At 39.6% G+C, this 25,618-nt stretch overlaps 1 protein-coding gene across 2 annotated transcripts; it reads left to right on the top strand.

Annotated features, from left to right (window-relative positions):
- Window positions 1-25,618, top strand: stau1 (staufen double-stranded RNA binding protein 1). Of its 2 annotated transcripts, none has more exons than XM_057846716.1 (15): window positions 1-206; window positions 2,277-2,515; window positions 5,902-6,023; window positions 6,114-6,258; window positions 6,375-6,525; window positions 6,609-6,780; window positions 8,425-8,520; window positions 8,599-8,811; window positions 19,840-19,983; window positions 20,435-20,581; window positions 20,665-20,740; window positions 20,818-21,137; window positions 21,217-21,339; window positions 24,730-24,809; window positions 24,906-25,618. In XM_057846716.1, the coding sequence occupies exons 2-15, from the start codon at window positions 2,329-2,331 to the stop codon at window positions 24,991-24,993; spliced, it is 2,064 nt and encodes a 687-aa protein (XP_057702699.1). In that variant the 5' UTR covers window positions 1-206; window positions 2,277-2,328; the 3' UTR covers window positions 24,994-25,618. The 2 variants fall into 2 exon arrangements, with proteins under 2 accessions (XP_057702699.1, XP_057702698.1); XM_057846715.1 differs by having other exon boundaries at window positions 6,114-6,270.

The following is a 25,618-nucleotide window of genomic DNA, read 5'->3' as shown; positions in this document are numbered from 1 at the left end:
TGCGACGTCACTTCCGGAAGCGGACTCAAGCCCAGGCCATTCTCTTTAGTGTTTGCCCTGTCTCCCCATGGTCATCTCCACCGCCCACAATTTGATGTAAAAGAAAATGAACAAATAAGCCCTGGAAAGTGGCCATATTTAAACTGGAACAACATTTAAATACTGCGTCCTATTGAGCAACGTCAATCTTTCCACGAGGACGAAAGGTGAGGCGCTGCATTGTGCAGACTTTTTCTAAGCTAATGTAGCTAAGCTAAAATTGTCGTCGGCTGTCCGGCGTTGTCGAGGAAAAAAACACGACTATTACCTGTTTCGGTGGAAAACAATGCAATCTGCTGTAGCTTTTTGGATGGCAGTTCTTTGCGTTGACACAATCCACCCATTTTATCATTCGACAAATGGTGTATTAAACAAAAGGCGCTGAAGTGGTTACCTGCGCTAGCGGTACTACTGAATAGGTAGCTCAGACGTGGTCTATTTGGAATTCATTACTATTTTACACACGCAGTGACAATATTTGTTTATCGTGATTTAAAGTAGACATTCGTGCTTTCAAAGACTAGTATTTGCATGCAATTGAATGAAACGGAATGTTAAAACGTTCTGGGTAGCTCGACGTCTCCAGAACCTACTCAATGACCCTCCCCCCAATTTGAGTTTTTCTTAAGTTTAAAAAATATCAGAAGTTTAGGATTTCTTAGGATTTTACAGCAGCTAAAGATTGGTCTACCCCAGCTTCCCAGAACAAAAACTGAACTCCATGTTGTTCCCTTCTAAAAATAACTAGGTGTTTTTGTTTACAGAAAACACGTTAGTGTGTGTGCATATAGTATTTGTGGTGATTTTGTCGGTACATATGGGATCGGTTTGGAAGTCCAATTGAAACCACGGAAGACCAGACTGACTGGACATGTTTCTTGTCCATGGGAAAGTCAAGATTGCTTGCCTGGCGATGTCAAATGCAGATTATGGATCAAATTAATGAATGACATGACTGTTTTTTGATGTTGTGTTCAGGGGTGGAAGTGGCAAAATTTTATTTATTGGTGGCAGGTGTCAAACCTCCTATATCCACTGAAATGCAAAGAAAACTGCTTTTGGCATAGTTATACCTAGGGGTGAAAGTGGGCCGGCCGGACCAGCGTTCTGGCATGAAATTCGGAGGCGGAACGCCATTCCCTCATATGGTGCTTTGATTCCGAAAATATGACGGCAACTTTCAAAACCCCGTGTTCAAAAAAAACAAACAAAAAAAAACAACAACTCTGCAATAAGAACAATCTACTAATGTCAGATTTACATAAAAAAAAAAAAAAACCTGGGCACAGCTGTCTGTTCAATTGGCTGACATACTGACATGTGATCAGCATGGATAGTTAGCTCTGATTGGTTCAAATGAACATGAATTTTTTTGGAATAACCAATAGAAGGGGGGTGGGGCTTGTTGAATTAAAGGGAAAATGCAACGGAAAATTGATCACATCTTTAAGAGAAAGGATGATGAGGTTTAAAACTGTGCCTAAAGCAGTTTTAGCATTTCAATGGTTTTAGGAGGTTTAAGCCCCCCTCCCCCCAAACCCCCACCTGTCAGATAAAAAAAGTGGGGGGTCCGTGCCGAACGTTACTTAGGGAATTCTGGCAAGAAATTCTAGCCACTTTCACTCCACATTATGCAAAGTGGATCCCTTCAGGGATTTGTTTTATTTCCTCTTATCAAACAGTTTGCAGTGTCTATCGGCTTGACCAGGCTGTTGAACATGTAGTCAACATTCTTGTCATGCTCATAAAATTTGCCACCCACTTTGTTTACAGATTTTGAGGGGGAAAAACATGCTAAAAAGTGGCATAATTCTGTTTTGAATGATGTTGTATTGTACATATTTAGAACAAACACAGCATGCAGAACTACAGGTCAGGCAAGGTGACCTCGGCAAGATATTTGTGACTTGGAAGTACATACCTCAGGTCAAACTCAAAATGTTTTGGCATGTTGCTAAAGCACTTTCTTTACAACGGATTTTTCACTGTCTCAGTGTTTGGTTTCATTTAGAAACCTGTTAAATATACAATGTGAAATTGATTGTTTCCTATCTAGAATGTGTTGGTAAGTAGCTACTCCTGAAACGTAACTTTTTTGTGTTACATGATTTTTTTTTTTTTTTTTTTATCAATGCCCTAAGAGAACTGTGATTCCTCACTTCTGTGTTAGAGATACTCTTATTTCTCATATATAGAACAACTACAACTGTGATTATCTATCCCTTTTCCGTCAACAGTTCCCTACATTTCCTATCAAAGGCATCCCCCGACAAAGTTAGAAAAGCAAGGATGTCTCAGTTCCAGTGTCCGGCTGGTCCCATGCCTGCCACCCCTGCTCCACTGCAGCTGGGGCAGCCTCAGCCAGGCTTTAGCATCCCCTGCGCTGCAAGCACGTTGGCATCTGAGAGCGCCAGTCAGCCTGTCAGGAGCTCCGCTCTCCCTGCCGGCTCAGCCACTCCCTACTCTACAGTCAATGGTTTGTTTGCATTTGGTTTACTCAGGAAGAATTTTTTTTTTTCATTTAAAATGATCCAAGTCAAAGGCAAAAGTTGCAATTTGCACACATTTCAAAATGTAATACAAACTATACTTTAAAGAATATTTTACTTGTACAAAAAGATGACCTTAATTTTATTTTCCTTCATCAATAAGTGACAATGGGCAAGGGACAACTTGAAAAAAAGTACTAACATGATTCTTAAAAAATTGGGACGCGACACAAATTTTGAATGAAACCTGAATGCAATGATGTAGCAGTGCCAAATTTCAATAGTTTTAATAAAACTGATGACATTTCAAAAGTTTAAACTGGGAAAATGTATAATTTATGAGGAATATGTTGATTTTAAATGTCATGGCGTCAAATAATCTCCAAGAAGTTGGGACAAGTGAAAAGAGGCTGGAAATGTCAATTGCATGTGTATATAACAAACAGCTTAAAGACCAATGACAACTAATTAGATGGCCAATGAAGCTTAGCTTTTGAGAAGCTCCGACCCACTTGGGCAAATTGCTTCGAAAATGGGTTCAGTACAGGAAGCTTCATTACCAGGGACCTCTCCTGGCAAAAACATAAACTGCATGGGCTCTTTATTCATCTTTCCTTAGAAGTTTAATGCACGTGGAAAACTGATCTTGGCAGTCAAAACTACTGAAATGCAAAGATGACTGTTTTGGTCAGTTATGTCAATAACACATACAAAAACTGATTTTCATTCAAAATTGTATTTTTTTCAATGATTTGCAAAATAAAAGTTAACAAAAAAAGCTACAACCCCAACCTCAATCTCCTAATTTTTATTTTCCCTCATTTCCTCACATACTAAGTGCCAAATCTCAATTTTAACTACCTAAGAACATAGGATGTATATTAAAATTGAAGATAATGTAAACATCTACTTTTTATTGTTTTTCAATAGCAAAGATATACGTAACATACATTCAGAAAAATAAGTACAAATGACATATTATGCAGAGTGAAATGGAATATATTTTGAAAATCGTGCAAACATTGAAGAAATGAATAAGGAAATGAATAAGTAGCCTAACATAAATTAACAAATACAAGTCCAAAGTGCAAATTGACAGCTAAGATGTTCTGAACCTCCCCATCAGAGCAAATAAAACTAAATATGATAAATAAGCCACCTTAACTCTTTCCTTGCTCTTAAATATTTGATCCATTTTCTGTTGCATTGCCTTTTTTTTTTTTTTTTTTTTTTTTTTTTTCCTGTTTCAGAAAACATGCACATTAGAACCAATCAGAGCTAACTATCTGTGGTGATCACATGTCAGTATGTCAGCCAATTGAACGGATAAACGAGTCCAGGCGTTTTGATTTGCTGTGTGCTTTCGCACACTGACGTCAAGGGCGTAGGCTGCATAGGGACAGTAGGGACATAACACTACCAACTTTTCAGGATGCTAAAATGATCCCCAACAACTTTTAAACAACCTTATTTGCATTATATACTGACTTCAGTTCTATCAATCATTTAGATTGTCTTCCTATATGTTGTAAGGATAGAACTGATCCTACCATTATTAACTGAATTACAGTACTTTCATTATGTTCAGACTTACACTGACTCCTTTTCACTTGCTGAATGTGCCAGTCCATTTTTTCCCCCTCAAACGCACGTTTGATTGGCTGATGACTTGAACCCCCCACATCCCCCCCCCCCACACACACCCTTTCACAGCCCGACAGAAATACAACATGCCGCCTCCCCCGTCCCCTTCAAAGACGAGGGATATTAATTTTTTTTTTTTTTTTTTCGCCAGTGGCAGCCACTGTAAGTAATGTAAAAAGACGTCAATGGTGGGGAAAACTCTACTAATTTTGCTACTGCTACTGTGCTTCAAGTCGATTTTACTCGGCGATTTCTTGAAATAAAAAAAGCTAGCTGAAAATAAGCTTAACAGACTTATTTTAAGCAAAAAGTTTGTATATTTAATCTTAAAAGAAAAACTTGTTGGTCAGAAATGTTTTTAATTCAAGAATATAGTTCAAACCATTATTTGAATTTTTTTTTCTTAGGTGAAAAAATGACCAACTTTTAGATGTATGGGCTCAATACGAACAAATAGTAATATTAAAGTAAGTGGAAGAATCTGACACATGAATCTGTTAACTAGCCTTTAACACTCAAAAAAAGATTAAAGGTAAAATTAACCAAAAAATTATTAGACTAGATTTAACAAAAACTATCAGATTAATACGTTATAAATTTGCCGTGTGAAAGTTAGTATAGGTCAATACAGATTTATTTTTGCATTAATAATTAAGCCTATCAATTAATTAGGTTCATATTGGCGAGAAATGTAGCCCTGACCCCCATTCACCAAATATGTTTGGTCTTATTAATGTCCCGTCCCCAGCAAAAAGTGTACATGCAGGTTATGCTGTTATATAGTCCCTACCAATATTAAGACCAAACCAAACCTTGATTGACGTGACTCGTCATCGTCAGACTCTGATAACTGCTGTAGCTTGGGAAACCTCCATGCCGTCCGTGGAATAAAATAAATGATAAATATCGGTGGAAACGGATTACGCTACACAAGCACTTTATTATGCTTGTTGTTAACACTTGTGTATGTAAAGCTGATGTCGGTAGATTGTTTTCTTCTTGGAGATGAAATGCATCTGTGGCAGCTTTGTATTTTTTTTTTACATAGCGTTTGGCCGTTGCCGTCATATTTTCGGAATCAAAGCGCCATATACGGGAACAACGTTCCGGCCCTGAATCTTAAACCGGTACTACGTTCCTGACCGTTCCCGCCCACTTTCACCCCTGCGTATACGTCACAAGTCACATGATTTGAGGCAAGCTCCGGAGCAGTGGTTCATTGAAAATATGTCATCGATTAGACGCAAGTTTTTACGTTTCAGTTTCAAGCTGCCATCACAACTGATTGGCAAAATGACTGAGTTTGAAAAGAGTTGGTCAGAGTGGCATTGTTGCTCAGAAGCCATCAATCCCCCCAACGTTGCACAGAAAGGTAGTGCAGCAGTATCAGAAAAGTGTTTCCCAGCAAAAAACAATGCAAAGTGTTTGAAGGTGTCATCATTCACAGTGCATTACATAATCCAATAATTCAGAAAATGTAGAACAGTCTCTGTTAATTAGAGTCTAGGCCGAAAAACCATACTGAGTGCCCGTGATCTTCGAAGCCTTCAACGATGCTGCACCACAAACACGAATGGTACAGTAAACAAAATCCCAGAATGGGTTCAGCAATACGTCCAGACACCATTGTAGGTTGACGCAATCCACCGTGCAATATGCCGTTGGCAGGTGAAACTACAGTGCAAATGGAGATTTTTCAATTGGCTATTGTTTTTGCTTTTTTTTTCAGTATCTAACATGGCAAACCCTAAAGAGAAGACTCCAATGTGTTTGGTGAATGAGTTAGCCCGTTTCAACAAGCTCCAACCTGAGTATAAGCTACTGAGTGAACAAGGACCAGCTCACTGCAAAGTATGTTAGGAGAATTGTTCGCCATCAAGCTTAATTTCTAAGTATTGTAGCATAAATGGAGTTTGCCATTATGTTGCTTGCCCCTGACAGATTTTCTCAGTACGGCTCACGCTGGGAGATCAGCACTGGGATGCCGAGGGGACCAGCATCAAAAAGGCCCAGCATTCCGCTGCCACATCTGCCTTGGCTGAGACTGTACTTCCCAAGCCCACCATCAGGACACCACGTAACACAGGCAAGAAGCCAGGTGGACATTTACCACTGCACTGATGACAAATTTATCAATTCCTATTCTTGTTTGTTGTGTATACTGCATGTCAGGATTGATAGTTTTTTTTTCACCCCTGCCAGACGGTATGATTCAAATAATGGAGTTAAATGCATTATGCGCAAAACTTAATAAAAAGCCCATATACAAACCCTTCGACCAATACCCAATGAGACCACCAAACATGAATTACGGTGTCCGTATCCCGGGGCCCTATCAGCGCTCTATGCACCAGTAAGTTTGGCCTGTCCTTTGTCCATTTTCCTCCCTCTATTTCATTAATATCTTTTTTTAAAACATGTTAATCCACTCTCCAGTTACTACTACCCGTTTTCCGCCATGGGACCAATGTTATACCACATGGAACTATCTATCGGAGGTCAGCGCTTTGTAGGCAGAGGGCGCACGCGACAGCTTGCCAAACAGGATGCTGCTGTGAAGGCTTTAAGAGTCCTACAGAAAGAGCCTATATTGCAGCAGATGCCAGAGGTGAGAAGCGTGCACTCAACATTCTAGTTGACAAAGTCTGAATGTACAGTTGTATGAAAAAGTATCTAAACCTTTTGGAATTCCTCACATTTCTGCACAAAATCACCATCAAATTTGATCTTTGTCAAAATCACACAGATAAAAATACAGTGTCTGCTTTAACTAAAGCCACGCAAACATTTATATTTATATTTTAATGAGGATAGCATGCAAACAATGACAGAAGTGGAAAAATAAGTCAGTGAACCCTCTGCCTAAGGAGATTTAAAGAGCAATTGAAACAAATTTTAACCAAACATTTTAAGTCAGGTGTGTGCCCAATCACTGATGAGTGGTTGAAAGCTGCCCTGCCCACTATAAAACGCACACCGGGTAAGAATTGTCTTGATGAGAAGCATTGTCTGACGTGCATCATGGCTCGGTCAAAAGAGCTGTCTGAAGACCTGTGATCAAGGATTGTTGATTTGTATAAAGCTGGAAAAGGATACAAAATCGACAGTCAGAGAAGTTGTCTACAAATGGAAAGAGTTTGGCACTGTTGCTTCTCTCCAAAGGAGTGGCCGTCCACCAAAGATGATGCCAAGAGTTCAGCGCAGAATACTCAGAGAGGTAAAAAAGAACCCTAGCGTGTCTGCTAAAGACTTAAAGAAATCACTGGCACAGTCCAATATCTCTATGCACACATCAACTATATGTAAAGCTATGGCTAACAATGTTTTTCATTGGAGGACTCCACGGAGAAAGCCACTGCTGTCTAAAAAAAAATTGTTGCTCGTTTAATGTTTGCAAAAAGCTACTTGGACACTCCACAGACGTTTTTTTGTGGACTGATGAAACCAAAGTTAAATTGTTTGGGAGTAACACACTACGTCATGTGCGGAGGAAAAATGGAACCGCTCACCAACATCAACACCTCATCCCCACCATGAAGCATGGTGGAGGGAGCATCATGATTTGGGGCTGTTTTTCTGCTTCAGGGCCTGGACATCTTGCAATCATTCACGGAAGAATTAATTCAAAAGTTCATCAGGTTATTGAGCAGGAAAACTTGAGGCCGTCTGTCAGATAGTTGAAGCTAAAAAGAGGATGGATGCTGCAACAAGACAATGATCCAAAACACAGAAGTAAATCAACTTCAGAATGGTTTCTAGAAGAACAAAATGCACGTTTTGGAGTGGCCAAGTCAAAGTCCAGACTTGACCCCCATTGAGATGCTGTGGCATGACCTAAAGACAGCGATTCATGCCAGACAAACCAGGAATCTGACTGAACTACAGCAGTTTTGTAGAGAATAATGGGCCTAGATTAGTCCTGATCGATGTGCCAGACTGATCTGCAGCTACTGGAAGTGTGTGATTGAAGTTATTGCTGCCAAACTGGGTCCACAAAGTATTAAATGTGATGGTTCACTTACTCATTTTTCCCCCTTCGGTCATTGTTTGCATACTATCCTCATTAAAATATGAAAACCTATAAATGTTTAGGTGGTTTTAGTTAAAGCAGACACCGTTTTTTTCACCTGTGTGATTTTGAAATGTGATCAGATCACATTTGATGGTGATTTTATGCAGAAATTTGAGAAATTCAAAAAGGTTCAGATACTTTTTCATACCACGGTATATTCATTGCTTTCACTTATTGCAGGTGAAAGAAGAGCCTGAGGAAGAGAACCTCAACAAATCAGAAATCAGTCAAGTTTTTGAGATGGCATTGAAGCGCAACCTACCTGTAAATTTTGAGGTACTACATTTTTAACTGGAGGCTGATAACCAAAGTGTTGTTCGAGCGCCTTGCAACTGTTGATGGTGTGTTGTCCAGGTGTTAAAAGAAGAAGGCCCACCACACATCAAGAGCTTTGTGGTGCGTGTTGTAGTGGGAGAGTTTACTGGAGAGGGAGAGGGTAAGAGTAAAAAGATTGCCAAGAAGTTGGCAGCTGCTGCTGTGCTCGGTCATTTGAAGAGTTTACCTCACATACCCAGCGTGGAGAAGACGCTGCCACGTATCAAGAAGAAAACCAAATCCATCATCAAGGTACTGCACAAATGGGAATGATTTTAATTAGTGGCGTATATATGGACCGATTTATATCACGATTGCTATACAATAAACATACTTGTCAATATTGTTTGTCTCATGCACAGATGACAAACCCGATCCTAAAAAAGGGCCGTAGTGGGTTCAAGTTTTCATTTCAACTGACTCAGCAGTTTAACAGACGAGGTTTCTGCTAAAACAAGCAGTATCTGACTGTTCTCCACTGATTACACTTGTAAGACAACAGAGGGGTGAAAAGGTTTCCCTCTTGATTGACTGGAATGAAAACCGAAACCCACTGCTACCCCTTGTGGAATCATCATGTGTCCTGTAGTGCTAAGTTTAAAAGTGATATTCAGTATTGACTGTTACTGTATATCAATCATTTATAAGCCAATCAATGGCAATAATGACAAAACGGTATACAGTATGTAAAAACTATTATTATTTTCATTTATGTTTCACTAATATCATTAGTCGTAGTAGGGTCTGGTGCATTTAAGTCACAAGCTGTAGTAGTATATTCCTTCTCATTTGGAGTGGCCAGCTAAAAACACATTGCAAAAAAGTCATTGTATATTAAGATATTTCTTCACTGTGAGTGCCTGTTCATGAATACACTGAATATAACCAATAATATTTTCACTTTCACTTACCAAACATCTATCCAGGAAGTAAACAAAATTGATGTGAGGTGACATTTTAAAATGCCAGAACTGTTTTAACCAATCAAATGCAGGTATTTCAGATTGTATGTCAATGCTCATGACGTGAGTTACACCAAAAATTTCAAATTTCCTAGGCTTTTGCGATGGCGAAGTTGTTTACATGCGAGTTGACACTTGAATGAGGAAAAATAAATAGCGAATGTTGTGTATTTTCTTGCTCTCCTGTAGCTGTAGGTTAATGTTACCGTAGCTTGTAGCATATCTGCAGCTTCCAGTCTGCTGCTCCGCTGTGTGAGTATGCTCCCAGTTGCGTAGTGTAAAGTTCTTTCGTACACTAATTTCATATGCGGATTTAACCCTGGGGGGGGGGGGCAAAGGAAAGGGGAAGGCCGATGTCAGGAAGTTTTAACGGAAAAGAAGTAATTCAGGTGACTTTAGTTTGCAGCTAGCATGTGTGTAAATCTGTCCAACATAAAGACTGGAAAGTTTGCTGTGACAAACCTAAGCAGAGCTGACAGATGTTTTTTGTATGCACAGCTTTGTGATACTCTTCTCCCTGTAGCATGGGGTTGGGTGAGCAGTGGCTTATTTGCATGGGATAGGACATTAGACAGTGGGGTACTCATTTTATTTGTGAAAAAGAAATGTTATTACAAAATTCACAAGTATTAAATGGGAAACTTGGTTAAATTAGAGTAAATGGTGATGAATCATGTTTAAACCCAAAAAATAATACCGCTTGCAAACACAGCCATTGTGTGACTAATGTGTCGTGCACACAGCACAAAAATGCTGATATTCAAAACAGCTAAAAAAAAATAGCTAAGCAAATAGTCACACACTCTTTATAGTGTGCAATAAAAAGTTCACGTGTTATTGTACCTTTGCAATCTGTCTCGATCTTTCTTCATTCCCGGTGTGGGATTTAGGCGAAGCCAACTTGACTTCCTGGAGCCATTAGAGCTTGTTTCTCCAACAGTGGATAGCCAATGAGTTATGGGTAGGTAGGAAAATCTTAAATACTTGCTAATGATTGGCAAAAATAGTATTGGCATTTAAAAATTTCTGACAACAGATATTCTGGGAAATATGGGCTTTTACTGATGTTTTTCATAATACACATATTTTTCTTCAAATTGGTAAACAAGATTGCTTCCGCTGGTATGCCCTTGATTTTCATACATAAGGAGCATCTGATTAAGGCGCATTTAATGCATCATTTTATAGCATTTGTCATTTGGTCTTACCTTTTTAAATTGTATTTGTTTCATTTATTAAAGTATCATTTATATTTTTGTTGTATTTATGGTTAAATGCTAAATGATGCATTTTACTTACACTTTTGCTTCAACAAAATAGGTTCGAGTTCATTAAGCACAACTTGAATTCACTGCATTCATTACCGAATTCACTACATTCATTACCGAATTCACTCAAAAGTCACACTGTTACACTGTCACAAAAGTCACGCTGTCAATTAAAAAAAAAAATATATATATATATATATATATATCAGAGGTTGCGGTAGACATTTTCGTTGTCTGTCATTTTGACTGACAGGGTCATAAAAATCCGGTCATAGTCTATTTTTACCCGTCACTTAAATTTTTAAAATGATAATGATGACATATTCAATAGTATTTAGTATTCATTCATTTTTAATTAATATTGTAACGCTTGCTTGGCGGCGAAAAATTAGACACGGAAGTCGTGGTATTTTTCTCCCTTTTTACTCTGCTTACCGCCAACAACTCCGCCCGCAAAGAAAAAGAGGCAACGATATAGACCCCAATCACCAACGTCACACAATGATCTTAATTGTGGTTGTCAGCCCAAAATCTTCTAAATATATATTAAATGCATCTTACCAGATATAAAAAGACTACTACATAGTCTGTGGTGATCGTTTGGTGCCCAGATTTCTTGTCGAATTGCAGCAGTCCATCTCGCTCTCATCTTCGGGTCTCTCAGAATACGGTAGAACTTCAAGTCTCTCCGTCTATCTTCTCTGTTACAGCAACCAACCGCCACACACGCCTTCACCATTTTGATTATTAATATTAACGAGCAGAAAAACACGCCGTAATAGGAGGCATGTACGTAGCGGTAATGTGTAAACATGACGAGCTGACACACAATATGGCGGCTCCGGTCAGGGGGGCGGAGTTGTGACGTCATGTGATTGGGGTCTATACACAGGCGGCACTCTTGTCCATCAATTGGATGACGCGCTGGCACACCGGGTGCACCAATAGGAACCTCGTGTTGATGTGTCAATCAAGGTGCCGGTGTAGGTGCACTATCCTCATCCCCTCACTATCCACTCGCGGGGGCCTGCGCTTGTCAATGACGTTCCTTATTCTCGCTATATGTTTATACAACTTTAACATTTGTTAATAATACGCTCTGTGTGGAGTATCATCCATCGTTTTTGCTTTTTAAATGGGCACTTTTAAGCGAACGCAAGTAGTAACAACGGGAACATTTTTAAACAGGCATTTCACGGGACAGCATTACACGGGACAGCATTTCGACTCTTCAGCCAATCATATAGCGAGAGCGGGCGAGAGCGAGTGGATAGTGAGGGGATTAGGATAGTGAACCTACACCGCTGCCGGACCCCGGTGACGCTACAATATTCTGACAGAAGAGCCAACGACGTCATTAAGAGAGACAATAGCTAATTAATATGCTAACTCGCCACCCTGTGGTCTGGGGTGTGAATTGCAACCTGTCAAAATGACGGACGGACTTCAGTTTTTTCCGTCACCGTTTTAAAAAACCGGTCAACGACGGAAAATATCCGGTTAACGCGACCCCTGATATATATATATACATATATATATATATATATATATATATATATATATATATATATATATATATATACTGTATATAGATATATATATATATATATATACTGTATATAGATGTAAATATGTCCACACACACACACACTAAATATGATTAAATTATCGTTTAAGCAAAATGAAAAAAGAAACTTGAAATGTCAGAATGGAAAACGAAGCGAAACGCATGACTCCAGGCTAAATTTCCTCACGTTCAAGTGCACAAACCAAGTGTAATAGAATAAAGTAACTAGAGCATACTGATTCTTGATGAGATGTCAACACGAGAAATAAAGCAGCCAAGTAACAAGCAGTTCCGTCCCACTTGGTCTGTGTTGTAACCTAGCATTTACTGTGTGCTAGGCAATTTTTATGAAAAAAAAAACAAAATTCTGGTAATTAACTCATTAGCTGCCATTGACGGCGATAGACGTCAAATCCATTTGAACCTGGAGGGTTTGCAGCGAATGTGAAAGTATTCACTGCAAGCCCTCACAGGTAAGATGAATTGGGCGTTAGGCCTGAACGATATATCGTTTAAACATCGCCATCACGATGTGCGCATGCGCAATAGTCCCATCGCAAGGACGTGGGATAGTTTTTTCATTTCATTTTTTTAAATCCACAAACGTTTGTTTTGAGCAAGGAGCGAGAAAGAGAGTGCAGTCTCTCATTCTCTCCAGCTCGCAGTCATCGGCTCCTCCCCCTCCCCTGCTAGAGCGGAGTGGAGGGAGGAGGGGCCGAACAGCAGAGCGGAGGGAGGAGGGGCCGTTTTCAAAGTGAAAGCAAGCAATCAAGCAGCACGTTGAATAGGGAAGACTGTCTCCAAAAGGAGTTTTGGAAGTATTTTGGCTATCGACAAGAATATAAGGAACAAAAAACAGCCCTGTTGACAGTGCCTCGCCATGGTTGCCTCAACAAGAAGTAATCCGTCGAACATGTGGGACCATTTAAAACGCAGGTATCTATGCATTCCTGCTACGAGCTTCCCATCAGAGGCTTTTTAGTACAGGTGGGAACATTGTTACGTGCCAACGTTGTTGTCTCAAGCCTGCAATGGTGGATAAACTAGTAGTCTTGGCCAAAAACCTATGAGACCCAGTTGAGAATTGCTGAGCAAGGAAGGTGGACGATATGCAGATAAATACATAAATTTGGGAGTTAAAATGGTTCTGTTATTCATCAGTTATTTGCTGTTATTCAGTTCAATTATTTACAAGTTCAATTGAGTTTCTGTTTCTTTTATATTTAAATTAACTGTAAATCGTATTTTTCAAATAACTATAGTACAGCTGCACATAAAGTTTTGATACTTAATATTTTTTAAATATTTTTACAACTTTGTTGCAGTTTTGCAGTTCTATATTGTTATATTTTGTGTAAACAACTCAGGGGACTAATGCACTTGCACTTTTATTTGACAGATTTAATATTTAAGTTCAAATATGTTGACAACTTTATTGTTTTACTGAGGTTCTTATTTATTGTTATAGTTTGTGAACAACTCTTATTTGTCATATTTAATATTTTTGTTCAAATATGTTTACAACTTTGTTGTTATTTTACCGAAGTTGTTATTTATTGTTATATTTTGTCAAAAACTCAGGGGACGAATGCACCTGCTCTTTTATTTGTCATTTAATGTATTTGCTGCTGTTGAAGTGTCAAATATTGTGTTCAAGAAATTATCTATTTTGTGCAGACATGGCTTCCTGGATCCCTTCATAATAATACAGCAATCTTAATCATTCACAAATGAAACCGTATTATATGAATACACTGTGGTCACGGTGTGTCATGCAAAGTATTTCCAAACAGCTATTCAAGTCATCTAGTGAATACTTCTTTAAAATTATTTATTATTATTATTTTTTTTTACTATCGCAATATAATATCGCAATATATTGCACACCTAAAAAAAATCGCAACAATAGTTTTTTCCAATATCGTTCAGGCCTATTGGGCGTCCATTAGTAACTTTTTAAATTCAATTTAATTTCACTGTAGAATGATGAAAGCGTGTCATGATTGGACGTCAATCATCGGCACTGAAAGAATTGGGGGGAAAAAAAGGTGACCTATCAAGTTTTAATTGAAACAACTGTTTTTTTCTGTCAGTGGAAAGCTTTATCATCTTTTACCCAAAACATTTCTTTAAAGTAATTACCGTATTTTCAGCACTATAAGGTGCATCGGAATAAAGGACGCACCTTCAATGAATGGCCTATTTTAAAACTGTTTTCATATATAGGCATGGTACCCGCGGGTTATTAAAAGTATTAAAAAAGCATTGAATTTAGTTTACCATTATTTAATGTATTAAAAGTATTAAATTAGCTGTTGTAAGTCTGGATTTTTTTTACTGTGGTCTTAATTTTCAAGAACATCTCAGTGCAACCTGAATTATATCGGTGACGAAGTTTTGAAATCCATATCGAAGATGACGCATAGAATTTTTACGATGCACTGCACTACAAATCGAAATGCAACTCGTGCGTGCCAAATGGATAATCGATCCACCTCTGCATCGGGAATGCGTCTATTTGTCAGTGGAACGAAAACCCGGCAGCTTGAAGTATTGTGGATTCTGAACACCAAAACAGTCCACCATTCATATACTTGAAATGAGTCCATTGGTGATCTGTTTCGGATATTACGTCATTTTTGGTCGGCATCGGCTGTCACAATGTTGGTCATATTGCGTTTTGTTCCAGAGGGAGCGTTCCCGATGTCATAACTGTTTTGTAATAAATTTTCAGTTGGCAGGCAAAAAAACGCATATTTTCTTAATTTTTAAATAGTCTACATATTTTTATTATCATGCATTTACACAATGCAGGCATGAAAATCTCTCACCCTTCGGCGAAATTCGCCGTTTTGAAGTCAAAAAGGATGACCTACGTGAATCGTGTAGATCCGAGGAGAAACTTTTTAAAGGTGGTTGGGGGGGGGGTCAGGTGTAGGCATGTGCCGGTTACCTTCACGGTTTACCATGCTACGAAAACGTCGCGGTTACAAAACCACTAAAATTTTCTGTCATACAGTAGTACGTATTCGTTATTTTTCATGTGTCAAAAATGCAGCCAGAAGTGGCTTGGCGCGGCAGCGCGTATCCCTTCCCGTTTGATGCTGCGTGTGTCAGTGATGCTATTCCAGCAAACCCCAAAACAAACACTCCAAACACAAGGCGTACTTTTCTTCAATTTATTGAGCTCTCAAATCGTGGTAACTGAAATATACCAAATGAATACATTTAAAACTTTGTACAACCGTATTTTCAACGTGTGAGTAGCTTCAACAGTTTAGCTTCATGAAAAAGTTCGCTAAAAATAAAACACACATTTTCCTTTCAAATTCAATACACAAAGTTACTAAAAACTTACAAAGACGAATGATAGGCAAGGCTTAGCTAGCCTGGTACACCAGACTCAACGCTGTTCCAGCTATTGAGTCTGGCCACCCTTCCCACGGAAACAATTTCCAGGGCGGAGCAAGCCACAGCATACAGACAGCGGAGTGGACCAATCAGCGACGGGCAGACGTGACGTTAGTAAAATGGCGACTTCAGGATGACGGACTTGCGCGCGGAAGTAAACATATGAAGAGAGCGGAGTTTATTCGACATGGCTAGCGCGAGACAGATTGTTGTCAGTGACTCGTGTCGATGTGTTTTTGGTCATTTAAAACTGATTTTACCGTGGATTGGAACATATTCTCGGCTCTGCCGTTCACCGTCTGTGTTGCTGAAGGGACGACTTTCGACGCGCAAGAGTGACGTTGCTCGTGAAGAACACGTCACGCAAATAAACGAATCTGATTTGTCGATTGATTTTGTATCTGCTCGAAAAGGCCGTCAATGGGATGGGTCCCAGACTATTTCTCTCTGTTTGAAAAATACAGGGAGAATAGTCTGGCAGAGCCAGGCTAAGGCTTAGCTAGGAGAGCAACTTCATTGAGGTTAATCACAGCCGCTGAGAGAGGAACAGGAAAGCAGGGGGGAAAAAAAGAGAGCGTCAAAGATCGCTAATTGCGACAGATGATCTTGTCCTAAGCACAAAATCATGTTCGCTGGACGAGGGGAGGTCTCACTCCCAATTTTTTTTTTTTTTTTTTAGATCATTTGCCAGCATATTGAATTTGGCGAGTAATGGTTTCAATCGTTTTCATATTTTGCGGTATGACAGCTAGCCAAATCTTCGGTGAAAAAATAGCTCCTGTTAAGTTAGCGTCAAGCTTGTGTATTTAACGGTAATATAAAAGCAGTGTTGTCAGTAACGCGTTATGTGAGTAATGCGTAGCTGTAATCTGATTACTTTCAGTAAAGAGCAATGTAACGCGTTCATTTTTCTAAATCAGTAATCTAATTAAAGTAACTTTCCTTGATGCCTGTGCGTTACTATTTTGTCATTGCCCCATTATGTATGTAGAAAGAAGAATACTGTAGTCATGGGAGTGACATCACATGTCACATTTTCTAATCGGGGATGGAAAAAAAACGGGTCACGTGTATTACCATGATGCGTGAGCCATGAGCGCTGGGAGTTTGCGGCCAAAACAACATAGCCTTGCTACCTCGCCAAGATGCAATGAAATAGGCTGGAGATACACTACAAACGGCTGCATTTGCACACTGGAAACACAGCCATTACTTCACATTTTTGTCCAGTAAAGATGACAAAAATATCTCCGTGCGCTGCGAACTTTGCGCTGGCTCAAAAAGACCGTCGACCGCTAAAAGCATCCAATTCAAGCACCACTTGGAATGACAGAACAACAGGTAACAAGACAGTCAGGACTTTTTGATACTGCTCGTGCTCAATCCTCTGTTCAAGCTCAGTTGATGTTGAAGGTTTTGAAAGCTTAGGTTTAAAGAAATTCTAAATATCCATCTTGCCTCCTCAGCTGTAGTTTTGGCTAAGCAAAGCAAACGGCTGTCTCTAAGGTGTTATAGTCACATGATCTGTTCGAAAAATAATTTGGACCCATTATGAAATACTTTGAACAATTCTTGTTCATTTCATTCATTTTTGTTGTTTTATTGCTCTAAAACTTTTATAGACGAGATTTTAATGGCCATATTCAATGGTCTTTCTTTTAAAGGGGAAGTTCAGAAATTTTTACATTAGGCTTAATCTTTGAGTTAGCCGGGGTTTAATTAGTCGTTGGAGTGGATTTGAACAAATTCTGTGCAGTTTGCATGTTATTTGTTAGTTTCAGGGCTCCGGAGTGGCTAAGCTAGCACGAGTCAATGGTGGTTGAAATCAACTCAACTAATTAAACCCCCACTAACTCGAATAATAAGCCTTATGTGAAAAATTTAAATTTTCAAATTCGCCTCATGTAGGACGTTTTGCCGACGGAGGACAATTTGGCAGAACGCCGGAACATATTTCCTCGACACCCTACTCACCTTTTTAACCCCTGACCCATTTTCATGCCTGACAATGAAATAACGCTGGAAAAGTTTGTTAAACATAATGTTGGTCAAATACTAATACAATTTAAGCTCATCAAGACTTTAAGATAGAGGTAAAATCGGGCCTAAAAAATCCAGCCCGACCCAAACTGGTCCGCGGGTATTCAAGCCCGACCCATGTTTTGTGTGATAACATTTGTGACAATGTCTGTATAAAAGCCTGTCTTTTATAACGAATTCTCAGTTGACAGAAAAAAAACGCACATTTTCTTAATGTTTAAATAGACTACATATTTTTATGATCATTATAAATTCATTTACACAACGAAATAACGCTGGAAAAGTTTGTTAAATATAAATAAAAGATGCGGTTTTGCGGACTCGCAGAGAGGAAGATTAAAAAGTGCGTATAGGCACGCTCTGGCTCTGCAATGACCATACAGCGCCTTCTTTTTTATCAAATTATTTATTTTATAACAAGTATTCCTTAGTTTATCATTCATACATCGTTAATATATAGTTTTTCAAAAAGTTAGCGAGAAAGAACCCTGGCCCGGCCCGACGTAATAATTGACATTTTCATTTTGGTCATGTTTTCAGTTTCATTTAGCGGTTTCCAGCTTGCTATGTTTATAATTACGATGTTTGTTTACCGCTTTTCCTCTTACTGCGAAGAAGGAGGAAGTTACATCGGCCGCCGCTATGATATTTAAGTCATCAGCCATCTGCTGTGACCCGGGAATTAAACACCTGCTTTCACCCACACTGCTTCCCATGTCGGTCGACACGGGAAATTGTTTTCACATACAACTGCTGCACTGTTAAGTCCCGCGATATTCCCGTTGTTTTCGAATATGTGATAGGGGCTCAAGTTACATCCAGATACTTTAGGTTGCAGTTTATGGGTCATGCGAAGGCAGTGGACCTGCTTAAACATTTCGGTTTGCCTTTCGAATGAATGTGAATTTCGTCGTTTTAACTCAAGAGTTAGCCATGTTCACTGGAGTCTTGGCAGGTGCACTAGTGGCTAGCCTGTTACAGAAGATGGCTGGTCTGAGTCCTGTCCTCCTCCTCTTTTTGTCCATAATTATTGTGTGCGTGTGTGTTTAAAAAATTCTGATAGAGTTTATAATGTTACTTTAAATTTGTTTTAATTGTATCTTCAATATATGTGCATTCTTTTGTCAAACACGCTTAGTAATTGAGGTTAAATTTGATGTTCAGTGCTTTATTTAATATGATTCAATATGATCTAAATAATGGGTGCGAGAAAAGTATTAATTTTCAGTTGAAATGGCATTAAAAAAAGTTTTAAAAGTCTTGAATTTAGATTTATCAATCCTGGGGAGACCCTGATAGGGCACACCGCGTTATAAGGCACACTAGTAGTTGTTGGGGTTGCATCAATATGCATCCACTAGATGAAGCTGCGCTAAAGGGAATGTTATGCCATGATTGACCAATACTGATCCATATATAAGGTACATCGGATTGTGAGGTTTACTATCGTTTTTTGAGAAAATTGAAGGCTTTTAGGTGCGCCTTATAGTGCACAAAATACGGAACCTCACATTGCCCTTTTACTAGGGCTATCAAACGATTAAAATTTTTAATCGAGTTAATCACCGCTTAAAAATTTATCGTAATTAATCGCAATTCAAACCATCTCTGAAATATGCCATATTTTTCTGTACATTATTGTTGGAATGGAACGATAAGACACAAGACAGACATAAACATTCAACATACTGTGTCCACTTGCATTTCTCTGCCTTTTCGCTCTCAGTGTCCTTAAACGGCGTCATTGTAAACTGTTTGAGGAAACACATGAACGGGTCATTCCATCCATGCGTTAATTGCGTCAAATATTTTAACGTGATTAATTAAAAAAATTAATTACCACCCGTTAACGCGATAAATTTGACGGCCCTACTTTTTATGTTACGTGACTTTGGCTTTCCTTGCCAAGTTGTGCAGTTATTTTATGCCTGGTATTGCATCAATTCATACTGACAAGATTACTAAAGCTAAAAAAAAAAAAGCTTCAAGTGAAACTACTGTAAGTCATAAATGCACATGTTGCTGCTTACAGCTGCAGACCAGCCCAGAATACGGCCAGGGAATGAATCCCATCAGCCGTCTGGCCCAGATTCAGCAGGCCAAGAAGGAGAAGGAACCAGAATATACCTTGGTGATGGAGAGAGGGCTGCCGAGGCGTCGTGAGTTCGTCATGCAGGTTAGTACAGACCTCAGCTCTCTGCCTTGGTAAATTAGCTTCTTTAAATGCCAATTCCAAACCTGTTTTTAATGTTGGGAGAAATCATACTGCTTTCGCAGTTCACACAAGTCCGCAAATTTCTTCCCAAATATTTTAAGCGAAAGATTAAATTTCAAAGAGCTACCAATCAAGTGTCATTTCTTTCAGTCGAAATTCATTGGTCCATCCAAAGGTTTCGGTTGGTGATGACACTAGATTTTTTTATTTTTTTTTTTTAAAACAACTTTAAGATCTGCTAAGCCTTACATCCATTTTGAAGTTCCCCTCCACACTTGCGTGTTCTGCATAAACTCTGTACAGTTTCACCGTCAGACGTAACCTTTTTATATCCGCTATCATCTCACATTATTTGTGCCAATAAATTTGGGATACCTGCTGATGCATGCCGCCTACATTGCCTGTCTTACAGGTCAGCGTCTGCGGACAGTCTGCCGAGGGTATGGGGCCCAGTAAAAAGGTGGCCAAGAAGAATGCAGCGGAAAAATTATTGGAAATACTGGGATATAAAGTGCCTCAGCCTCAGCCCCCAAAACCGGCACTTAAAACTGAAGAGAGGGTATTTGTTTGACCTTTTTAGGTAATGCAAAAGCGCAGTCCTGTTTGTATGTTTAATCTTAATGTCAATTGTGAAATCTTCAGGCCCCAGTAAAAAAACCTGGTGATGGGCGTAAAGTGACATTCTTTGAGCCCGGTTCAGGGGAGGAGGTACCACTCGGTGGGTTGTAGTGGTTGGAATTTACAATTTGTTTATCCCTTCCTCTTTAAGTCACATCCGCTCATCATATCTCCCAGGTTCCAAGGACGAGGAGTTCCGCCTGCCTTACTTGAGCCACCAGCAGCTGCCTGCAGGCATCCTGCCTATGGTGCCTGAGGTGGCTCAAGCGGTCGGGGCCTGCCAAGGACCACAGGCCAAGGACTACGGCCGAGCAACACCAAACCCAGGCAAGGCCAACGTCACTGCCATAATTGCCAACGAGCTATTGTACGCCGGCACGTCCCAGACGGCTGAGGCTATCCTTAAGAACAAAAATATCCTGAACCAGACGCCCCACGGGCCCCTCACCAGGTCCTCGGAGCAACTCGCTTACCTTGCATCTGTGCAGGGTCTGCAGGTAGCCATTTTCAATGCTTTCGACCACCCAGTCCATTTTTTGTCGCGTGTGAAGACTGAAAAAAATGATTTGCTTGCAGGTGGAATACAAAGATTTCCCTAAAAATAATAAGAATGAGTTTGTATCATTGATTAACTGCTCTTCTCAGCCACCACTCATCAGCCATGGAATGGGAAAAGACATAGAATCCTGTCATGATAAGGTAGAGAAATCAATACATTGCATTCACATGCTAGGGCTTGTACAGTGGAACTTCCAAGTTTAATGGTCAATAGAGGAACACTGACAGAGTTGGTTGCATAATACTCTTTAGCTGAAAACACTACATGTTCACAACTGCATTTTCATATTTCTAGTAGCATTTTTTATTGAATTTCCTTCAAATTTTAGTCTGACTGCCGTTATTGATTCTGTGGGTTTAATCTGCAAAATAACGATAGAAAATTCAGCTGTCAAAGGATTTATGCATTTTTATGTGAAACCCTGTATCTTTATCAAATGATGTGCTGGGCTGTGACTAAGTGCGACGTCATCTCTCAGGTAGCAATCCCAGGTTTTGGCTTTGCGGTCTAATCTGCCGTGTCAACAACCTTTGAATCTTGGTATTATATCCACTGCGTCATATATTTTGTTAGCGCATGGGAAGCTTTCTAACCATTTTTATTTACGGTGCTGTGCCATTTTGTCTTCCTCACTGGCCCTGTTATTCCTGTGACTTTAGGGCTTCTCATCAAAAAGAGACCCATTACTGCCATCTAGCAGCTGTAGTTCATAATTTTTGTACTTTGCCATTTTATGTTAAATGGCTAATGGCCAAAAATCTACTCTGCCCAGTAATTTATACACATGGCGGGAAGTTAATATGGTAGCGATTAGGTCAGGGGTCGCGTTAACCGGAAATTTTCCGTCGTTGACCGGTTTTTTAAAACGGTGACGGAAAAAACTGAAGTCCGTCAGTCATTTTGACAGGTTGCAATTCACACCCCAGACCACAGGGTGGCGAGTTAGCATATTAATTAGCTATTGTCTCTCTTAATGCATGACGTCGTTGGCTATTCTGTCAGAATATTGTAGTGTAACCGGGGTCTGGCGGCGGCACCATGATTGACACATCAACGCGAGGTTCTTATTGGTGCACCCGGTGTGCCAGCGCGTCATCCAATTGATGGACAAGATTGCCGCCTGTGTATAGACCCCAATCACATGACGTCACAACTCCGCCCCCCTGACCGGAGCCGCCATATTGTGTGTCAGCCCGTCATGTTTATACATTACCGCTACGTACATGCCTCCTATTATGGCGTGTTTTTCTGCTCGTTAATATTAATAATCAAAATGGTGAAGGCGTGTGTGGCGGTTGGTTGCTGTAACAGAGAAGATAGACGGAGAGATTTGAAGTTCTACCGTATTCTGAGAGACGCGAAGATGAGAGCGAGATGGACTGCTGTAATTCGACAAGAAATCTGGGCACCAAACGATCACCACAGACTATGTAGTAGTCTTTTTATATCTGGTAAGATGCATTTAATATATATTTAGAAGATTTTGGGCTGACAACCACAATTAAGATCATTGTGTGACGTTGGTGATTGGGGTCTATATCGTTGCCTCCTTTTCTTTGGGGGCGGAGTTGTTGGCGGTAAGCAGAGTAAAAAGGGAGAAAAATACCACGACTTCCGTGTCTAATTTTTCGCCGCCAAGCAAGCGTTACAATATTAATTAAAAATGAATGAAAACTAAATACTATTGAATATGTCATCATTATCATTTTGAAAATTTAAGTGACGGGTAAAAATGGACTATGACCGGATTTTTATGACCCTGTCAGTCAAAATGACAGACAACGAAAATGTCTAGCGCAACCTCTGGATTAGGTAGATACGTTTTTAATGATTCACTGGTACTATTGTAATGACGAGCCGGGAAAGAATTTTAAAGGTATTCACACATTGCTACCTTAGTAGAAAGGATGTCAGTTTGAGAAGCAATGTTAGATGATGGATCAGTATGTATGGTTTGATATTCTATTCTTAAAACCTATTTGTACTTTTAGAATGCAGCATAGTGCCAGTTAGAGCTAGTTTCACTGACTCACCCATCTTCACACATTCGCTAATCACCATGCTCCTGATCTGCTCTGTTGATAATGGTCACAAAAGGCTAAAACATTACTCTGTTTCAAGAAAGTAATGGCGTTGTCCTGATAACGGTGAAAGCCAAATTCCATTCCTTGTTCGTTATAAAAACTAGCCAGCCACTGGTCAAGCGAGCATAATCTGCCAAATCTTTCATCATAACCTCTCCGCCGTCTCATCAGACCATAGGACATGGTTCCAGTAAACCATGTGCTTTGTTGACATGTCTTCAGCAAACTGTTGGCGGGCTTTCTTGTGTACCGTCTTCAGAAGAGGCTTCATCCTGGGGTGACAGCCATGCACACCAATTTGATTTAGAGTGCGGCGTATGGTCCGAGCACTAACCGGCTGCACCCCCCCCCCCACCCCCACCACCACCTCTTCAATCTCTGCAGCAATGCTGACAACACTCCTGTAACGACTCACGTGACATTTTGAATGGAAAATGACAAGCAGTACTGAATTTGGACATTTAGAGATGTACGTAGTTTCAAGGGGTGTACTCACTTTTGTTGCCAGGGGTTGGGTGTACTCACTTTTGTTGCCACGGGGTTTAGATATTAATGACTATATTTTGAGTTATTTTGAGGGGAAAATAAATTAACTCTATTATATAAGCTGCACACAGACTACTTTTCATTGTGTCAAAGTGTCATTTTGTCAGTTTTGTCCCATGAAAAGATATACTTAAATATCTGTATAAATGCGAGGGGAGTACTCACTTTTGTGATACACTGTATACATGTTTTGTTTCTGAATTGGTACTAACTCATTTTACATCCTTTACTCTATTGGTACCGTTAGTTCTCACTGAAAGTGGCAGCATCGTACGTAGCATACAGAGCTGTGGCAACATGGACAAAGACGAAGAACTGATCTCGTAATTGGTTAATGCTGGAGGGCAGAAGTGGGCATCCGTTGTAAACAATGAATCAAAACCGTAACAAATTTGCGCGTCGCAAAGGTCTTTTAAAATGGGGAAATCTCGGTTTAACCATTAAGATCCGTGTTATATATTTAGTTAGCGTATTGTGTGAATGTGTATTCCCCCAAAACATGCTTCTTTTTAATGTCTATTGAAGTAATAGGGCCATTAAATGAATAATTGAAGTGCAAATCTTACATATTGCTCCTGTAAAGAGTGTTGAAGGGGTAAAACTAGTTCAGTAATCAGAGGTTTACTGTAATTGCACTGTAATAATGCACTGGATTATCAGATCCTTTCCTTGCTGTAAACATCATCTGTGGTTGTTGGCCTTCTGTCCTCGCCATTCTTTCATGGCATCATGAAAAAGCAAAGGAAAAATGACTACATAATCACAATGTTAATAATTTTAGATGCTTAGGAGCTTCCACTGCATAAGACAACTACTTGAATCCATTGTGCTTGCTACATTTGCTGGTAACCTGCAACTAACAGCATATCGTTTAAATTGCGAAACTGTTCACCTCCACAGGCTGCACTTAATATATTAAAACTGCTGTCTGAGTACGACCAGTTGTCAAATGAGCGAACAGGAAATGGAGCAGCTTCTGGGTAAGACACCTTTCTTTATACTGCATGTAGTCTGACTCAGTCATTTGTAAGTAAACCACTCCGGTCATACTCATGAACTACGCTCCTTTTTTACAGGTGTGGCAAACAGGATGTTGAGGGCGAGAAGCACCCCAAACCGGGTAATTCAAGCACAATGGCTTCGCCCCTGGACGGTGGCATTTAGACCATTATATTAAATTGACTGTAAAAGCACTAGTGAAAACTTGAAGACACTGTTCCAGATTTGCTGCAAGACATTTTTTCGTGGCCATTCAAGCGTCAGTCATGCTAACCGTTGTACCCTGCACGCAGTTAAACAGGATTGAACTGAACGTTTTGGTTTTGCTTTTCTTGATGTTGTTTAATTGTATGTTCTTTTGTTGCTCCCTAGTGGGAATAGCTGCATCCTAGTTAGTGATTCGGGGCTTCACTTGGATATAAAAACTGTGAAAAATGTCATTTTAACTCTTGTTTTTAAGTATTACTATGTTTTACTAGCCAATTGAGGTTATTCATTTAAAACAAAAAGTCCCATATCTTTTTTTCAACTTTGTCTAGGGTGCAGCTTTGGATGTTTGAGTTTTTTTTTTTTTTTTTCCCCATTAAAAAAGTGATGTGTTACCGACATTTACCATGCAGACCTGGGAAGAAAGTATGTTACTTTAAATGTAGCGTGTAATGTAACTTGATGTTGTCGCCACTGTAGGTGGTGGAGCAGTCTTAACTCCTTTTCCCTCCTATGTCGGCCTCTCATCTCTCTCTGCTTCTCAGTAATTAAACATGCGTGTTCCTACGCTATCAACAAACAA

Source organism: Corythoichthys intestinalis, chromosome 9, assembly GCF_030265065.1.
Source record: "Corythoichthys intestinalis isolate RoL2023-P3 chromosome 9, ASM3026506v1, whole genome shotgun sequence".
In the NCBI taxonomy this organism is placed as follows: domain Eukaryota; kingdom Metazoa; phylum Chordata; class Actinopteri; order Syngnathiformes; family Syngnathidae; genus Corythoichthys; species Corythoichthys intestinalis.
Note: the sequence above shows the minus strand (reverse complement) of the source record. Positions and strands in the feature narration are given on the sequence as shown.